Here is a 20037-nt window from a genome sequence, read left to right as displayed (position 1 = left end):
CTCATTCATTGGGAGTTTATTGGAAGGATAAATGGGGGGGGGGGGGGCGGGTAGTAACCGGACATATTTGACATAGGAGATGCTTGCGCACAGGAGCCCAGCGGAGCGCAAGCTCCAGACCCACAACTGAGCAGTTTACTGGGAAGCAGAGCGAGAACAGCCCCCCAGCCTGCCTCCGCTGGGGAATCTTTTCTACTTTCTTTTGACCCCAGCAGAATCTGGTTTCTTCTCAACTCTGCCCTCAAATGATCAACCAAGTCTCATGTCTCTCACAGTTTATCACTGGAATGTCTGTATTAATTAAAAGATATTTCTAAATTAAGTTTAAATTCCTTAACTGATAGAAGTTTTTGAGAAACAAAAGGTTGGTAGATCCTTGGTTGTAATCCTTGGTAGGAGTAGCATACCGTGAATTTCAATATGCAGATCACTTGGGACCCATTTTAGTGAATGAAAAAGTAAAAGATGTTGGGGAGTAGAAATTTCTGCAAAATGCTCCACTGTGTGAGGGAGCCAGATTGTTCAGTGCTGCTAAGTTACTGCAATGCCATAGAGAAGGGTATGAAGCCACACAGTGGAGCGTGCTTTTCTGTGCAAGTGACTTTTCTTCGCTCTTTGTGCAGGCTTTTCAACAGAGCACAGCTGCTTCTCTTACTGGTCCTAGAAGTGGAAATCCTGGCTATATTGTTGGGAAGCCACTTTTGGCCCTAACTGGTGATAAAAGTCACTCTGTATCCTTTTTGGGACTTGAGTAGTCTCTTGCAGAAAAGCTGCAGCTGCTGATCTTTTGGGTTTGCCAATTCTGAGGTCCCCTGATTTTTTTAGGTATTCAGGACTTCCTTTACCAAACCATTAATACCAACCATTAATACATTATATTCTCAAAGTCGTTGCTACCAAAAGCTGAAGGTGTTTGTTTTAAGGAAATAGTTATATACTGGTGTGTGGTTAGACATTTGGGGGAAAATAGTAATTGTCTCTTGTGTTTTTTAACTACTAGAGGGAAAAAACAAATTTGTAACTCGAACAGTGTTATGATAATAGTAAAATATAGTGTTAAAGGAATAATAAGAGCATAAATTTTCCAATCTGCCTTCTTTTTCTTCTGTTACACTCTCCTTGACCATCACTTTCCACCTCAGATGACCCTCTTGCAGAGCCAGGGTGATGGAATCTGCTCTGTTAAGAAACATGAAGTGCAATTTGGAGTGAATGCAATATCTGGATGCAAGCTCAGGTAATTCTTTGCTTCCACATCATTTCCCACAATTTTGCCTCTCTCTGTAGGGAATATGTTGATAAGGACAACTTTTATATTTTGAATGACAATGCTAGTTAGGAGTAGTTTTATAATCTATATAATAGTAATATTGCTAAAAGTTTTCTGACAGTCTCTTATACCTATTAATAAGGATTATTTCTTCCAATTTATTTTGTAATATTTAAAAACAATTTTTTAACATTTATTTATTTTTAAGAGACAGAGTGTAAGCGGGGGAGGGGCAGAGAGAGAGGGAGACACAGAATCCAAAGCAGGCTCCAGGCTCTGAGCTGTCAGCCCAGAACGGATGTGGCGCTTGAACCCATGAACTGTGAGATCATGACCTGAGCTGAAGTAGGACACTTAACTGAGCCACCCAGGTGCTCCTATAATATTATTTTTAACATTTGGATCAATATGTTAGCATTGAACTCCAGCCTCCATGGTGCTTCATTTCAGGCTGAAAAAGATGGACTGCAGCCACTTACAGCAGGAAATTTATCAGACTCTTCATGGAAAAACCAGCCCAGAACATGTTGCCATCTTTGGTAACGCTGACCCAGCCCAAAAAAGAGAGTGGACAAGGATTCTCAGCAGGAACTGCAGTGTTTCAGTAAGGAGAGAAATACACGTTCTCACAGAAACTCACTTTCCCCTTTTGTTTGAAAATTGTGGATATTAAAATTAAAACCAGCCCTATTTCCATAGATGATGTGACCCTCATAGAAGGAAGATAATGTGGTTGTCACAAAAGGAAGACTACAAAAAATCATGCCATTTGAAGTTATTATTTCAGGTTAGGTTTATACCTAACTTACTTTCCTTACTTGGAAAAAAATTTGAAGGTAGAAAATCTAGAGATTGTTCTGTGGTTCAAAATCAACCTTACTTATGGTAAGAGAAAGTATATATTTCAGATATTCTCTTATATTCTTGAATGTTTGATCAACACACATTCTTTGAGGTTGAAATTGTGTTTTCTTTCTGTTACAAAAGTTTACATATTTATATTTAATAAAAATACATTAATAGGTTAAAAATTCAAACCATGTATATAATGGTATTCAATGAAGAGTGAAAACCCCAACACCCCCTTCCCTAGAAGGAAACTCACTTAGCTGTTTCTGTTTGCACTTTTCCTGGTGGCCCACTAGATCAGTGCCAGCAAGTGTGTTTCTGGACTCCAGCTCAAGTGACATAAGTAAATCTGCTATACTATTCTGTCTTCTTCCTCTTTTGCCTAACCCCCTATCTTCTCACTTTAGTCTCAGCTGTACCTTTAATTTTCTTTTCTTTTCTTTTAAAATTTTAAATTGTTGGGGCACCCAAGTGGCTCAGTCAGTTGTCTCCGACTTCGGCTCAGGGCATGATCTCACGGTCTGTGAGTTCAAGCCCCACAATGGGCTCTGTGCTGACAGCTCAGAGCCTGGAGCCTGCTTCAGATTCTGTGTCTCCATCCTGTCTCTCCCCCTCCTCCACTCATGCTCTGTCTCTTTCTCTCTCTCAAAAAAAATGAATAAGTATTAAAATATATATATTAAAATTTTGTTTATTTTTCTGTATAAATAATACATATACTTGGCTAAAAATTCAAAAAGTACAAAATAAAAATCTGTGTCGCAGACAGCTCTTCCCTTCCACAGAAGCAACTGAAATTACTAGTTTCTTTCCTTCCACAGATACTGCATGCTCACACAAGTATATACTCTTGTACTTTTTTTATCCACATGATATAGCATTGTAGACACTGTCCTACACCTTGCTTTTCTCACTTGATCACAGAGTGTGTTCCATATCAGTACATAATGTGCATCCTCATTCTTTGCACAGTATGGCTGCATAATATTCCATTACATGGATGAACCATAATTTATTTATGCAGAATTTTTGGTAGACATTGAAGTTGTTTTCAGTCTTTTGCTGTTATACACAATGCAGCATTTTGTATCCTGGTTCAGGCAACATTTCATACATGAGAGAATAAACCTATATGATAACTTCTAGAAGTAGAATTGCTAGATCAAAGGTATGTGCATTTAAAATTTTAATAAATATTATCAATTTATTCCCCATACAGGTTGCACGAATTTACAGTCCCATCATTCATCTGTGACACTGCTTTTTTCCCCCTAACCCTCTTTAATACTATGTCATAAAAATTTTTTAATCTTTTTTCATAAGTGAAAATTAGTATCTCAGTGTAGTTTTATTTTTCTCTCACTGTGAGTAAGGTTGAGTATTTTGATATATGGTTGAACAATTTGTATTTTATTCACTATTATCTATCTATATTCCTTGTCCATTTTTATTGAATTACTCTGTTATGGCTTATAGGAAATCTTTGCAAATTTGAGAAATGAACTCTTTTGGTATGATTTGCAGATATTTTTTCCCAGTTTGTCATTTGTCTTTTGACTTTGTTTCTGGTATTATTTTTTTTTTATATTGTGAAAGATATCAATTATTTTTTTTATTTAACCTTTCAGTTTTGGTTCAGACTTTGAAATGCCTTTCTCTTTAGAGATTATTTTGAAAGTACCCTTTTCTCTTCTGCAGCACTATTATGACTTTATTCCTTATATACTTCTTTCCTTTTAAAAAGTCTTGGGGTAAGTAAACACGTATACTTGATCCAGGCTTTGGGCAACTGAAGTCCAATCAAGTTCTTGTAAATCTCCCACAGAGCCCTACAGAGGAAGTGTGGTTTGGGGTGATTGTAGCTGAGAACAGGAAGAGGATGGTTAGTGACAAGGTTCAGATTACACTGGAACTACTCTTTATTATTTTTTTTTTGCCTTAAGCCTACAATTTGTATTTTTAAATCACATTTTGGAAGAACATTTGACAACATAGGAAAGTATTCCTAATGTAGAATAAATGAAAAGAAAGATGTTTTAAAATATTTGGGACAAACACATGAAAGACTCAACATTGTTAGCCAATAAGAAAATGCAAAATTACAACGAGATACCACTTCACGCCCATGAGGATGGCTATTCTTAAAAGAGAGACACTAATGAGTGTTGGCAAGGGTGTGTGGAAACTGGAACCCTCGGACATAATTGATGGGACTGCAAATGATGCAGTCACTTTGGGAAACAGTTTGTTAGTTCCTGAATAAAGTAAGCTTAAATATGGTCTGTCTGTCTCCCCCCATTCCTATATTATTATTGCCAGTGTCTGAGCCTTACTCTAAAAAGGTATGAAGCTAGGAAAGCACAAGGCATATTTGAGGATAGTGCCTTGTGTCTGCTAGGTTATAGTAACCTCCTGATTGATGTCCTCACTTCCGGTAATCCTTCTTACCTCTTGGAATTAATCTTCCTGGAGTTGGACTTCATAATCTAACCCTGAAATGTCTTCCTTTACCTTTCACTGCTCTGGGTACAAATCCTTTGCTTTAGTCAAGTGGTCTGCTCAAGGCCAGTGCCTCCATCATGCCTGGCACATAGAAGACATTCAGTAACTATTATTCAAATTAATCAGTGAATATCCCTCCATGACATCATGTGCTGGTCTAGTTCCACACCTCTTTTTTTTTTTTAATTTTTTTTATGTTTATTTTTGAGACAGAAGGAGACAGAGCATGAGTGGGGGAGGGGCAGAGAGAGGGAGACACGGAATCTGAAACAGGCTCCAGGCTCAGAGCTGTCAGCACAGAGCCTGATGTGGGACTCGAACCCATGAACCGTGAGATCATGACCTGAGCCAAAGTCGGACGCTCAACCGACTGAGCCACCCAGGCACCCCTAGTTCCACACCTCTTTATGTGCCATCTCTCTACCTGAATTTTCCTTTAATCACCATTTCTTCCAGTCACACATTACTCATCCCAGTCCTGTGAAGCCATCCTCAGCCAGAAATGGCTTTTTTTTGGCAGTCCACAGCACTGACTATGCACCGCTACTGAGCACTTCTTATAACCCTTGTGCGTGGGTTCACATTTTATTAATCTCTATATTAGTCATTTCCATTTTAGAATATTAATTTTTTTAAGATCAAGGACAATAGTATGGTCTATTGTGAACTTTTGTGTTCTTTCTCTAAGTCCTATTACCTCCTTTGTTGTGTATAATTTTTAAGAAACAATGGCTCCTTAATGCATGGTAACTGACTGTAGGCAACCATCAGCAATTCAAGCAGATGCTTCTTTACCCTTCTACAGGCTATGCATTGTACTTCCTGCTGTGTCATACCAGTTTCCTTGGAGATCCAGGTATTGTGGGCATATACAGGCCTCCAGTCCAACCCACAAGCTCATGTGTCAGGAGCCCGATTCCTATACCAGTGCCAGTCTATAAAGGTAAGTTATGGCTCATAAAGTACTGCTAAGCCTTGAAATGCCTAGATGGTCTTACCAGCTATATGAGAAGCAGGTCACTTTTTAACATTGAGAGCCAATTTATGCTACCAGCCAACATTTGGTTAGAGAGAGCTGATACAACTTTCAAGTCAACCTCCCTGCCTGATTATTGAAATTAGCATGTTGTCATGATAAATAGTGTATATATTTTTCCCCAGTTTGTTTTCTTTTTTAATTTCCTGAACCCAGACTATCTTATAGGTTAATTTCATTGCAATTATCATACCAGTGTGGGGCACCTGGGTGGCTCAGTTGGTTAAGCATCCAGTTCTTGGTTTCGGCTCAGATCACGATCTCATGGTTTTGTGAGTTCGAGCCCAATGTTGGGCTCTGCACTGGCAGCAAAGAGCCTGCTTAGGTTTCTGTCTCCTCTCTCTTTGACCCTCCGTTACTCATGCTGTCTCTGTCTCAAAATAAATAAACAAACTTTTAAAAAAAATTATCATACCAGTGTTACTATACCAGTTGATTTAATCACAGAGAACATTTTCCATAACTGTGCATTCAGTATGATAGTCACACATTTATCAGAGTCTGTGAGCCTGTTGATTGCTTAAAGAGATATTGCTGTGGCTGGTTTATAGTCATCAGTTCTTAGTTGATTGCATTCCATTAAGATAAATAATTTTAGTAGTGCAGTAAACATATACCTATTGTTTATGATGTGTGTTAAGCCACTTTAACATCTGCCTTGGTTTTAGTATATAATCCTTAGCTTTAAAATTGCAAAAACAGAGAAATGATTAAGATCTGGTGAACTGATTCACATATAAATTGGCATGCCAGTGTATCAACTTTTAATGATACTTAAAACTAACTGAAATTATTATCTATATGTCATTGCATTTACATCCCAGAAAAGAAATGAACTAGAGACTGCATGTAGGCCAGAAGTAAAATATCTGTAGCTCCTTCTTACGACAGAGTTAAGTACCTTAGCTCTCTATGCCTATAAATGGGGTTAAAACTCAGGTTACCAGAAACTGTTAGTGAAGGCACTCCATTTTTTCTCTGTATTACTGAATAACATAGCACTACTTCTATAAGCTTCATTTAATCAGTTAGAGATCCTGCACTGAACATATGGTTTTGTTTTTCTAAACTGTATTTATTTGCAAGTTTGGGAAGATACCCACAGGACTGTTCTTTTCTCTCTGAATCTCTTGTTCTCCTAGGCATGGAAGCTACCCACTGGCTTATCTCTTATCTAGATATTTTAATCATTATCTTTTTTCTAGTATTTAGTAGAAGTTGGCTTTTTGGGTTAGTTTGCCCCCTCTACAAAATCACACTTTGCAGTCAGTCACATCTAACTGGTCTAATTGGTTGACAATTGAAAACTTCAGTTGTGCTGCATCCATGTATAACTGAAGACAGTATCTCTTCCAGTCATGGTGCAAAAATTAACTGTGTTGAACTTACTGAGAAGTGGTATGGGATATACCAAATCATGTGCCTTTACTTAGGATGATTTAAAGGATTTGCAAAGGGAATTGTGACTATACAAAAATTTTCACCTTAAGGTCTGACTTGAGAAACTTGCCCCTTCCACAGAAGCAACTGAAATTACTAGTCTCTATGTATTTTACAACAACCTACCTTTTAGCACACACATATATAAAAATGAAATATAAAATAATGTCTTTATGCAATGCACAATGTGGTATTGTCTATTCTGTTGTAGTTTATTCTGTTCTTTTTTTTTTTAATGTTTATTTATTTTTTATTATTGAGAGAGACAGAGACAGAATGCGAGTGGGCTAGGGGCAGAGAGAGGGGGAGACTCAGAATCCAAAGCAGGCTCCAGGCTCTGAGCTGTCAGCACAGAGCCCATCACGGGGCTTGAACTCACAAACTGCGAGATCATGACCTGAGCCGCAGTCAGACGCTCAACTGACTGAGCCACCCAGGCGCCCTGTTCTGTTCTTTTCTTAATTCTAGACACTAATGAGTCATAATTTGCAATTTGAAAAACACTTTTAGAAAATACATCTCTGGGGGTGCCTGGGTGGCTCAGTCGGTTGAGCGTCCGACTTCAGCTTGGGTCATGATCTCACAGTCCGTGAGTTCGAGCCCCACGTCAGGCTCTGTGCTGACAGCTCAGAGCCTGGAGCCTGTTTCAGATTCTGTGTCTCCCTCTCTCTCTGACCCTCCCCCGTCCGTGCTCTCTCTCTCTGTCTCAAAAATCAATAAAGGTTAAAAAAAAAGTTTTTAAAGAAAAAAAGAAAATACATCTCTGATTACGTTTTAAAGCTAATTGTATTGTTTTATTTACTAATTTATTTTATTCATTATAACTGAAAGTTGGCAGTGTTTTATATCTCAGTCAAATAGCATATGCTAGAATAACTGCCAGTCAAGCTCCCAATCTGTTTTAGTGGTTTTTAATCTTATGGACCCCACTAAGAATCTGTTGAAAGCTATTCACTTACTAGAAAAATGCACAGACATGCAATATTCTTTATATAGTTTCAAGGGATTTATTGATTTCTTGAAGCCAAGCCAAGATCTATACTAGGAAAGGTAAAGAACACTAAATTAAATAAAAATGAAATATACTTGATTTTAGAAACAGTTGCTTTAAAGGAAAGGGCTAGGAAGTGGCTGGATTGGGATTTCTCTTACCTATTGAGGTCTTAGAGAATATCACCACCATTGGATCACTGTGACAGTCTGTAAAGTTTCTATCACCGAAGTCTTTTCTTTTCAGGGATCAATCAACCACCATTTGCCTTTATCTCTTAACGAATGATAAGACTATAGAAGCACTTGACCCCTTCCTGTACTTAATAGTCTTTATAGAAGAACCTTACTTAGTTGACTGGGTTGTTTTCTTTTTACCTTTTTTTAAGAACTTTTGAAAGTTATGCTCATTGTTCCATATGTTAAAATGTATACCCACTTGAGGTGTCTCCCTGATACATAATGTTTAACCACATTTATTCTTTAACGTATTAGTTTTGTTTGACTCATTTGAAAATCTTGATAATTTCACTGACATCTTTAAAATACTGAGGGAATTTAAAATTTTTAATTGGCTTCTCCCTCAAATATATATTTGGCCCCAAAAAACATGGAGAACTAATGTGTACATTATCTAGCAGAGTATTGTACATAAATAATTCATTATTTTTTTTAGAAATTATTTCCTTAACTTCACTTTATTTAAATCATTAGTTCTCCTAAAATCATGTTTTTCTAAATATAATTTATTGTCAAATTGGCTTACGTACAACACCCATTGCTCATCCCAACAAGTGCCCTCCTTAATGCCCATCACCTACTTTCCCCTCTCCCCCACCCCCAAAATCATAATTAATATCAGATACCAGCTAACTTCTTAAAGATCATGTACTTATATGAGGAAAAATTACCTTTACATGGATATTTACAATATGCTTTATAGTTAAATAAGTTCTAATCATCATAATAGAAATCACCATATCTGATTGTGTTAGATTAAAAGAAACTCATGAATAAACAATCAGATACAGTTCATTTTTTTGCATTGGATTCTGATTTGGACAATTGTAAATCACATTTTGTAATAGTTGGGAAACTTGAGTATGGACTACATTTTAGAAAGAAATACTAACAGGAAAAGGTAGAGGTTCTTTTTCTTTTTTTAAAGAAACTTCTAAGCAGCCTGAACAATATGATTTCACATAGTTAAAAACATATATATGGATCTAGGTATGTAGAGGTCAAGATATAAATGTTAATGCTGGTATTCTTAGAGATGGAAATATGGTGTTTTTATTTCTCATTTTTACTTCCCAATAGTCTTAACTTTTTATAATTTACTGCTTTTGTAATTAAACTTCCTTTTTAAAAAAAACTTTTTTTAACATTTATTTATTATTGAGAGACAGAGAGACACAGAGCGTGAGCAGGGGAGGGGCAGAGAGAGGGGGAGACACAGAATCCGAAGTAGGTTCCAGGCTCTGAGCTGTCAGCACAGAGCCCGACACGGCTCGAACTCACAAACTGCGAGATCATGACCTGAGCCAAAGTCGGTCGCTTAACCAACTGAGCCACCCAGGCGCCCCTGTAATTAAACTTTCTTAAAGTCACTAGGAAAACACCTAGAAATAACTAGATGTTATTTTAAAGATGAATTTATTCAGTTTCATTTGCAATAACATGGAAAACATATAAAATACTTAGGAACCAATTTAGCAAAAGAGCAAAAGAGCAAAAGACCTATTCACTATAAAACATTATAGGGAGAAATTTCAGGAGACCTAAAGAAATGAAGCAATAGACCATGTTCATGGAGAAGAAGACTCAGCATTGAGATAATCTGTTCCCAAATGAATCTAACAGAATGAATGCAAACCCCCAAAAATCCTAGCAGGCATTTTTGTGGAAATGGGCAACCTGATTCTAAAATTTATATGAAAATGCAAAGAGAATAACCAAAACAATTTTGAAAGAGAAGAACAAAGTTGGAGGACTTAACTATTGATTTCAGGATATACTCTAAATCTCAGTGTGGTACTGGTATAAGGATAGACAAATGGGGGCTCCTGGGTAGCTCAGTAAATTGAGTGTCTGATTTCGGCTTAGGTCATGATCTCGAAGTTCCTGAATTCAAGCCCCGCGTCTGTGCTGACAGCTCACAGCCTGGAGCCTGCTAAGGATTCTGTGTCTCTCTTTCTCTGCCCCTCCCCCTCTCATGCTCAGTCTCTCCTTCAAAAATAAACATTTAAAAAAAATTTTTTTTTAAAAAAAAGATAGGGGTGGATGGGTGGCTCAGTTGGTTAAGTGTTCAACTTCAGTTCAGGTCATGATCTCGCCGTTCGTGAGTTCAAGCCCTGTGTTCAGCTCTGTGCTGACTGATAGCTTGGAGCCTGGAGCCTGCTTTGGATTCTGTGTCTCCTCTCTCTGCCCCTCCCCCACTCACACTGTCTTTCTCTCTCTCTCAAAAAGTAAACAAACATTAAAAAAATTTTTTTTAAGGAAAGACAAATAGACCAATGAGACAAAATAGAGTCCAAAAATAGATCCACAAATCAAATCAATTCAATGAGAAAAGGACTTTTTAAAAAATAGTTGGTACTGAAACAACTGGATAAAACTGAAACTACTGAATAAACATGGGGAAAAAATGAATTGACTCCATACACAAAAAGTACTTATGCTTGCATCGTAAACCTATATATAAAACCCAGAGTCACAAAGCTTTAAAGGAAACATAGGAGGGGGCACCTGGGTGGCTCAGTCGGTTGGGCGTCCGACTTCGTCTCAGGTCATGATCTCGTGGTCCGTGAGTTCGAGCCCCGCGTCGGGCTCTGGGCTGACCACTCAGAGCCTGGAGCCTGTTTCAGATTCTGTGTCTCCCTCTCTCTCTGACCCTCCCCCGTTCATGCTCTGTCTCTGTCTCAAAAATAAATAAACGTTAAAAAAAAAATTAAAAAAATAAAATAAAAAAAAAATAAAGGAAATATAGGAGGATATTTTTGCACATTTAAATTAGGCAATTATTTCTTGAATAAGAAACAAATATCAAACCATAAAACTAAAAATTTGATAAATAGGTCTTTATCAAACTTTAAAATAACTGCTAATCAAAGACACCTCTATGAAAATGCATGCTATAGTTTGGTAGAAAATATTTTTCAGTGCGTTATCTGACCAAAGACTAATATCCAAAATATAAAAAGAATGCCTACAAATAAATCAAGGACCAAAATAAATAAATTAAATTGAACAGATACTACACAAAAGGAAATAAACAAATGGCCAGTAAATTTGAAAAGCTGCTCAAAGTCATTAGTCATTAGAGATATGCAAATTATAACCATGAGATAGCACTCACTAGGAAATTAAGTATAATACTTACTAGAATAACTAAAATCAATAAGACATAACATGAAATCTCAGTTTTCACACATTGCTAATGGGGATGAAAATGGTACAACCATTTAGTCTTTTACATATTCATCTTCCCTGTGACTCAGCAATTTTACTCCTTGGTATTTACCCAAAGGAAATTGAAACATGTCCAAAACAAGACCTATAAAAAATGATCATAGCAGCCTTATTCATAATAGCGCAAAACTGAAAATAATCCAAATATCCATCATCAGAATGGGAAAATTGTGATATATTCACACAATGGAATTCTTACAATAAAACAATGAATTACTTGTACACAAAACAGTATACATGAGTCTCAGAAACATTTGTCTTGAATGAAAGAATCTAAACACACACAAAAATAATATTTTAAGGTTCCATTTATACAAAGTATAGGAACAGGCAAAAATAATCTTTAGTGATAAAAGAAAGTGGTTGCTTCTGGGAGACGGACTGGAAAGAGACACAAGGGAACCCTCTGTAATGATGGATATATTGCAGATCTTGTTTTGGGTGTGGGCTATACAGCATATACAGTTGTCAAAACTCATTGAACCAAACACTTAAGATGTGTACATTTTATTGTACACAAATTATACCACAATAAAAAGTTAAAAAGACACAGCAAAGCTGAAAATGAAAGCCACTGATCGGGGGAAATATTTGCAATAAATGTTTCTGACAAGGTTCTTGTATGTAGAATAAAGAGCTCTCAGAGCTCAGTTATGAATTACACACTTGAGCAAGGATGAATTTGTTCTAGTTCATAGTTCTAGCTGATGAAATGTGTAGTTACAAAAACATAAATCTAAGGGATGGTATTCATGGCTCTATTTCTAATAATGATAGTTTCTTTTCATTTGTAATGATTTGACATAGAGGATTAACATACAATGGTTTAGGGGCACCTGGGTGGCTCAGTCAGTTAAGCATCTGACTTCAGCTCAGGTCTTGATCTTGCCGTTTGTAATTCAAGCCCCGCATCAGGTTCTGTGCTGACAGCTCAGAGCCTAGAGCCTGCTTCAGATTCTGTGTCTCCATCTCTCTCTGTTCCTTCCCTGCTCGCACTCTGTCTCTCTCTCAAAAATAAAGATAAAAAAAAATTATATGTATATATATATATAATTTTTGATTATAAAGATGTAATACAGTAATATATCGGGTGTACTTCTTATCACCAAAGCCAAACAAAACCTAATCTGAACTTTTCATATTGTTCCAAAGTAAATCTTATTTGGGGACAAAGGATTTCGCTCAGTATAAACTGGATTGAAACAAATAAAGCTCCTAAACCTCCCAGAGTGTTAAAACAGAATTGTTGATGGTAATTTCTGAAGTAAATATCATAAAATATGATAGTTTAAGGCAGAAATAAATTAACCATACCTAACAGAACTGGATCCACAGTAAAAGAACTGTGCTAACTTGGCTATGTGTCTTTTGTTTGTTTTGATAAGAGAAAGGGGATAACTAGACTTTGAGTATTGTCTTTTTTCCCCAGTGTCCTTGCTACACATTCACTAAACACTGAATTCTCTAATTTTGCTTATACATCACTTTTAAAATGCAAATAGAGGGCGCCTAGGTGGCTCAGTCCACCCGGAGTTAAACATCCAACTCTTGATCTCGACTCAGGTCCTGATCTCATGGTTCCTGAGTTTGAGCCCTGTGTGGGGCTCTGCACTGACAGTGTGGAGCCTGCTTGGGATTCTCTCTCTCCTTCTCTCTCTCTACACTTCCCCTGCTCACACTCTCTCTCTCAAAATAAATAAATAAACTTAAAAAAAAAAAGATAAAATGCAAATAGAAAAACTTTAGTCTTCAAAACTTATGTATAACACACTGAACTTAAAAACCTTGTTCTTCATGTGGTACTAAAACACAAATTCTAAAATAAGTCGGTAACGTTCAATATTATCCAATGACCTGATAAGTGCATTCAAATTCCTTTTAAGTATTGGACCATTAGATTGTGTTTGTTCCAAACTTCCACACAATTATGGAGGCAATATTCTTAATATATGAAGAGTAAGCATTTAATTTGAAATATTAGTTTATAAACAAATAAGGAAGGAAGGAAGCACAAACTTTAAGGATCCTAATTAGGGTGTTGTGGGAGGGATAAGGGGTCAAAGTGATTTGTACTTACTATTAAATAGCTATGGCATAATTTTTTCCTTATGATTTATTATCTCTTGTTACTTTATATTAGTGTCCTATCCAAAATACCTCTACTCATTTGTCAAAAAAAAAAAAATCTTTATTGAGTGCCTATTTTGTGCCAAATACCATGGTTGCTGCTCTAGGTAAAGTGTGGTAAACAAGATAAACATCATCCCTGCTTATGGAAAGTGAAGGACCATACTGAGGTGAAATTTAGAATACTGTTATGGAAATTCATCAGGAGACACTGATAGCTGGGCCCAGGTGGAGGCTGTGAGGGCTGCAGGAAGTAGAGTTCAGGAGATTTAGGGGTGTCACAGATAGGACTTGATTGCTTGGATACAGAGGTTGAGGGAGAATGAGTCAAGGATAATGGATATGTTTTCAGTTTGGGCATCCCATTCATTTCTTTTCTATTTTATATATGATACCCTGTTGACTACCAAATGTAATTTTGCTTTCTGCACTTACCTTTCTATTTTTCACCCTCTCCTTTTTTTAATTTGGTGGGTATGCCTAAGGTTTTCTTCCCCTTTCTGTTGTGTTTTGTTATGTCTGTTGTGAAAGACTGCCCTCATGCTACTAGACCCACTTTACCTGTAAAGTGCCTTGAAATACACATCTCCCAAATGGCCCTTAACCAATGACTGAAGGATACAGGAATAGACAATCCCAGCTCTTGGAGCGCCTGGGTGGCTCAGTCCATTGAGTCTGACTCGATTTCGGCCCAGGTCATGATCTCATGGTTCATGGGATGGAGTCCCGTAATGGGCTTCATATGAAGAATGGAGCCTGCTTAAGATTCTCTCTCTCTCTCTCTCTCTCTCCCCCTGTGCCCCTCTACCCCACTGGCACTCTCTCTCTCTCTCAAATTAAAAAGAAAGAAAGGGAAAGAAAAGAAAAACTCACCTCCCTTGCTTCCTTACTTTGTTTGGGTTGAGACAACACAACTTGTTGGGACCGTGAAGCCTACCTTATATTTCAGAGTTCCCCTGCAGATTGGGTTAATGCTGGATAATGGTATAAATTATCAAATTAATTAGTAATTGTATAATTTATCAAAATAATACATGTTTTTAAAGTCAAAAAATGCCAGAAAAGAAGATATCTTAAGAACTAAAATGTTATATCCTCTCTAGCCTTGATTCTAAGCAATATTGAATAATTACCTCCTGGATCATGAGTTTATAGGTTATCTATTGAATTCTTGTTTTGGTAGATGAGTTTAGCTCTGTTTTTCTCCTCCCACCACTCTCCCAATATATTTTATTATTTACATCAAAATATTTTATTACATCAAAATATTTTATTAAATCAGAGGCACCTGAGTGGCTCAGTCAGTTAAGCATCTGACTTGGGCTCAGGTCGTGATCTCATGGTTCATGGGTTTGAGCCCCACATAGGGCTCTCTACTACTGTCAGCACAGAGCCTGCTTTGGATCCTCAGTCTCTTTCTCTCTCAGCTCCTCCCTCACCTGTACTCTCACTCCCTCAAAAATAAACATTAAAAAAAAAATTTTTAAAGACTATATTTCTCTAAAAATAAAATACTTTATTAAATCAATATTCAGTGTCTCATTATTATGATTTTATAAATATGCTGAGCCAACTCATTAAATTTTTGTAAAATTTTTTATTCATTCTGAAATTATTACCTCATATATCATTGCTTTAGTTTTCTTTGAGCTAAAGGCTAAAACATCTCACACTCTACAACATCTCCGTAAAATCTCTCTCAATGCAGTTTTCTAAACAGTTGAACATGCCATATGATGTTATCAGTTCTACTTTTTCCTATGTGTTTTCCTCATGGCGACCTCTATTACCTGAGGTAGTGTAAACAAGTTACTGCCCAGCAGTTGTTATGGAACTTTCCTTTCCTGTCATCCTAGAATTCCTCTTGCTTCTTATGTTAAGATTCACTGTTTACTAGACACTACTTTTTTCTTCTTGGTTTACTCTCTTGTTTTGTGGAGCTCAAAATCTCATAACCTCTGAAAAAAAAATGCACATGTACATTTTTTCTTTAGTTCACATGTCTAAGGATAGCTTTATTCAACCATCATCATTATCATATCAATTATGATTGGTCACCTGACCAGGCCTTCTAGATTTTCACTCACAATTTGAAGGCATTCTTCCATTGTCTTCTAGTTTCCAATACTGTTAAGAAGCCATTTTAAATCTTTTTGCTCCTAGTCCAAAGCTTCTATAATATTATGCCCTTGGACAGGTTTTTTTTCTTCATTCATTTTTAATTATACCAAACAATTTTGTTATTTTTTTACTCTGAGAATTTTCAATTTTCACTATTTTTTTAATAATCAGACCACCCCCCCCCAACTATTTTCTCTGTTCTTTGTAACTCCTGTTAATCTGTTACAGAGTCACTAGATTGGTTCTCTGATTTTTTTTCTTTTATATTTATCTCTTTACTTTTTTATTCTTTCTAGAAGAGTTCCTCAACTTTATTTTTTAACCTTTTTACTGATTTTTTTTTGGCTCTCACATTTTTAATATCTAGGAGCGCTTATTTTCTATTTCATTTCATAATATCCTTTTCTTCTATATATTTAAACATCTGGGGCACCTGGCTATCTCAGTTGGAAGAGCTTGCAACTCTTGATCTCAGGGTCATGAGTTCAAGACCCACACTGGGTTGTAGAGATTATTTAAATAAAACTTTTAAAAAAAATAAAAGTAAAGATCTTAACAACTTCTCGTCTTTCTTTGTTTCCTCTGAGTTTGTTTATTCTCATTTGATACAGTTTTTCTTTTTTTTTTATATTTTTTTAATGTTTATTTATTTATTTATTTATTTATTTATAGACAGTGTGAGCAGGGGAGGGGTAGGGAGAGAGGAGGACACAGAATCTGAAGCAGGCTCCAGGCTCTGAGCTGTCAGACAGAGACCAACTCAGGGCTTGAACTCAAAAACTGCGAGATCATGACCTGAGCCAAAGTTGGACACTCACCCAACTGAACCACCCAGGCGCCCATGTACAGTTTTTCTCTTTAATGTGAGAAGCTTCCCCATACATCTGGCAATCTCTAGCTGTCTAACATAAAAGTAAGCTGTTAAGCTCATTGAAAGCTCTGTGATCATCATGAGTGAGATTTGCTGACTGGTGACCTTCACAGTAGAACAGTTTGGTGCAGTTGCTTTTGTGGTTATAGAACTGCCAGATGTCATTATCTTTTTGTCTTATTGCTGGAACTGATCATTTTCTTCATAAAAGATCCTCTTGATTCCTGACTGAAGGGTATGGATGTAAGACCCATCCGTCAGCATTTTGGAACTAGATGAGGGAAGGGATTTCATTATACAGAAGAATTTCCCCATTTTTAGTTCCGTACATCACTCTGTCCTTCTTTATGCCCACTGTCCCTAAATCCAGAATTTCTCTTGTGTAATTGTCCAATCTCTTGTTGAGGTGGGGAAGGAGTAGTTGCATGATCACACTGAGGGGGGTGTCATTCTGGAATCACTTTCTATCCTTACCTCATCCGTGCCTCCATGTTATATCCTATCCTCCCCATTTTCTTTGTCTGGTTAGTTTCAGCCAGTCTTCCATGCCTGGCTGGAATCAGGATTCCCTCGTCAGCTTTGGCCTACCCTGACTGTTCTGGAATATATATGGTTCTCTCAGTGGCTCAGAAGTAACATTATTTCTGTGACAAGTCCCTCATGAACTTCACTGTTTAAAAAAAGATTCCAAAGAGTTAATATGACCTGCAAGATTATCACAGCACTGGCCCCATACCCATTTTTGTAAGTACCTAGAAAGGTTATTCTAAGCCAAGTTGTGTTCCCACAGCTAGTATTTACTGTTGCCAAAGACCACAGTAGAGAATATGTAGCATTGGAATAAACAAAGGTAAGTGGAGAAAATACTCCTTTCTGGTTCAACAAGGTATTTATTTACTGTCCAATTATAATTAGAAGTTTGGAAAGCACGGACTTAGAACAAAAGGAATTCTTTTTAGATAAACATGTTCCAGTCATCAGGCTACGACAACATCTACCAAAAGCTATGTATATTAGACCAGATACTTGAATCAGCTTGACAAGGTCCTTTCTGGGAGCATCTGTTTCATTTGACTTGAATTGATGGGTGGTTTAGAGGATCCTTTCTGACCCTGGGATTCTGTGACTCTAATGGGCTTTTTATCTACATTACGGAGTTCTTTGCTTTTCCCTGAAGTCTCACGTTTCTTTCTGCAATTGAAGACAGAATAGAATTGCCACTACTCCTTCCACATGTGTTCTGCTTCAGAGCCTGGAGCCTTCTGGGACTTGATAAGGTGAAGCTGCTAAGAGCGTAACAGCAGCAGTTTTGCCATGTGGCCTCTCTGATATCAGCCAGCTCCCCAGTTGGGGGAAACTATAGAATCAGTCTTTCAGATTTTAGGTAGGTGTAACTGTTCACAGTTCTGGTGTCATGGACTGCTGCTAAGAAATTAATTTCCTTGTATATTATAGAACAAGAACTATGTAGCACCAATATGAGAAAAAGGTATATCTTGCTTAGAGCAATTTGGTTTTGGTCTTTTTTCAGGAAAAGTGATAATAACAGTCAAGTTAGAGAGCTGCATGAATGGATACCAAGCACTCACCTGTCCTGGATTTTCTTCCTGCAGGATTCCCAACAAGTAACAGAAGTAGCTTTGACAACTGTTGTGACTTTTGTGGACATTACCCAGAAGCCAGAGCCTCCAAGGGGCCAACCCAGAATAGACTGGAAACTACCATTTGACTTCTTTTTTCCCTTGAAAATAGCATTCAGCAGAGGAGTAGACTCTCAAAAAGGTTCAGCCTCTCTCATCCTTATCCTGTGTCTCTTAGTACTTGGAGTTCTCAAGCTAGAGACCAAGTGAAACAAGAAGTATCTGATTTTGGTTTTCCCTATGGGAAGTTCTGAGACAGCCTACTTGGCAAAATAGGCCCTTACCTGCTCATGACCAGAGGAGAGCATTCAGGATGACAGAGGACCTAACTGAAGGAATGTTTGTATATGAAAGAAGGGATTTTTCAAAAGCAATACAAATATCTTTGTCTTGGCTCTCTGCTTAGGACTGTGCAGACCACCAAGTACACATAAGGTTCTCTACTTCTCAAGCTGAGAACATCAAGAGCCCTTCCTCCAGCCCTTCAGGTTGTGTTGTACGTGACTGAAGTTTTGCAAGATCTTCACCCACCTGCTCACAGCCACACATGGGCCCAGCATAAAAAGGAACATGCTCCTGCTGTCCCCTGGATGAACTTGGGAATAGATGCCCTCTGGACTTGAGAACAGCTGACTGTTCACAGAAAACTGCTGTCTATAGATTTCATCCGGCGCCTCCCTACTCCCTTGGGCCACACACTTTGCCTGGGCATGAGTGGGGAGAGCGATTGTTTCTAGTCAGTTTCCAAAATGAATGTGGAATCCTAGTCCCCCTTTTTTCACTAGCAAATGACCCTACCACTCATTTCTGCATTTTTCCTTCCACTGTGGTGAGAGGAAATAAAACTGATTGAGAGCTTTGTTGTACTAATTCCAGCAGCACACAGAAGCTGACATGTGATCACCTCGTGATAGTTTATCTGTGTGTGAGTTTTAAAAACGGGGGGGGGGGGGAGACCTTTCATACATGGCAGAATAGCATTCAAATCAAAGAATGTGGTTCTTTTCCTGGGGTTGGAGCTAAACATAACAGGATAGGGGGGAGGGAGTGTGGGAGGGTGGAGGTGATGCCAGGAGCCAGAGGGTGGGGAGACTAACATGACTGTAGTAGGAACACTGAATGGGCAAAATAGGTGCTGTGATGGGATAAGAAAGATGGGAACTCTTTTAAAAAAATAAATAAATAAATAAAAAGGGGCGCCTGGGTGGCGCAGTCGGTTGGGCGTCCGACTTCAGCCAGGTCACGATCTCGCGGTCCGTGAGTTCGAGCCCCGCGTCAGGCTCTGGGCTGATGGCTCAGAGCCTGGAGCCTGTTTCCGATTCTGTGTCTCCCTCTCTCTCTGCCCCTCCCCCATTCATGCTCTGTCTCTCTCTGTCCCAAAAATAAATAAACGTTGAAAAAAAAATTAAAAAAAAAAAGAAAGATGGGAACTCATTCTATGGGGACTTGAAAGCCAGGCAGAGAGAACTGGGGGAGTTTATTTTTTTCCACAACATATTAATGATCTGAATCTAAAGCTGCCTTTTAATAAAGCATGTACTTGGATATAATAAGTCCCACTTCATGAGCAGAAAATGCTCATTGTAAACACCATCTCTGATGGGTTAATCATTTTGCCCCATTCCAAAGTACCCTGAAAGGAACCTACCTCCCTGGAGAAAAGTGGCAAGGTTCCCATAGCAGTTACTACCAATGTAGGAGGAAGTGCATCTGTACACTT

General features: G+C 37.7%; 1 protein-coding gene across 5 annotated transcripts in view; it reads left to right on the top strand.

Moving 5' to 3' along the window:
- TCTN3 (tectonic family member 3) overlaps window positions 1-19188 on the top strand; it is a 26751-nt gene extending 7563 nt beyond the window's left edge. For 2 of the 5 annotated variants that reach the window (XM_040485986.1, XM_040485985.1), the window contains exons 10-14: window positions 624-731; window positions 1143-1237; window positions 1721-1874; window positions 5427-5564; window positions 18291-19188. In XM_040485986.1, the coding sequence (XP_040341920.1) occupies window positions 624-731; window positions 1143-1237; window positions 1721-1874; window positions 5427-5564; window positions 18291-18527 (732 nt within the window). In that variant the 3' untranslated portion in view covers window positions 18528-19188. Of the gene's footprint in view, window positions 1-623; window positions 732-1142; window positions 1238-1720; window positions 1875-1955; window positions 2058-5426; window positions 5565-18208 lie in introns of those variants that run through there. The other 3 variants (XR_005793584.1, XM_040485988.1, XM_040485987.1) reach the window with 3 other exon arrangements.
- The last annotated feature ends 849 nt before the right edge of the window (window positions 19189-20037 follow it).

Source organism: Herpailurus yagouaroundi, unplaced genomic scaffold, assembly GCF_014898765.1.
Source record: "Herpailurus yagouaroundi ecotype Mexico unplaced genomic scaffold, PumYag 163, whole genome shotgun sequence".
NCBI lineage: Eukaryota > Metazoa > Chordata > Mammalia > Carnivora > Felidae > Herpailurus > Herpailurus yagouaroundi.
Note: the sequence above shows the minus strand (reverse complement) of the source record. Positions and strands in the feature narration are given on the sequence as shown.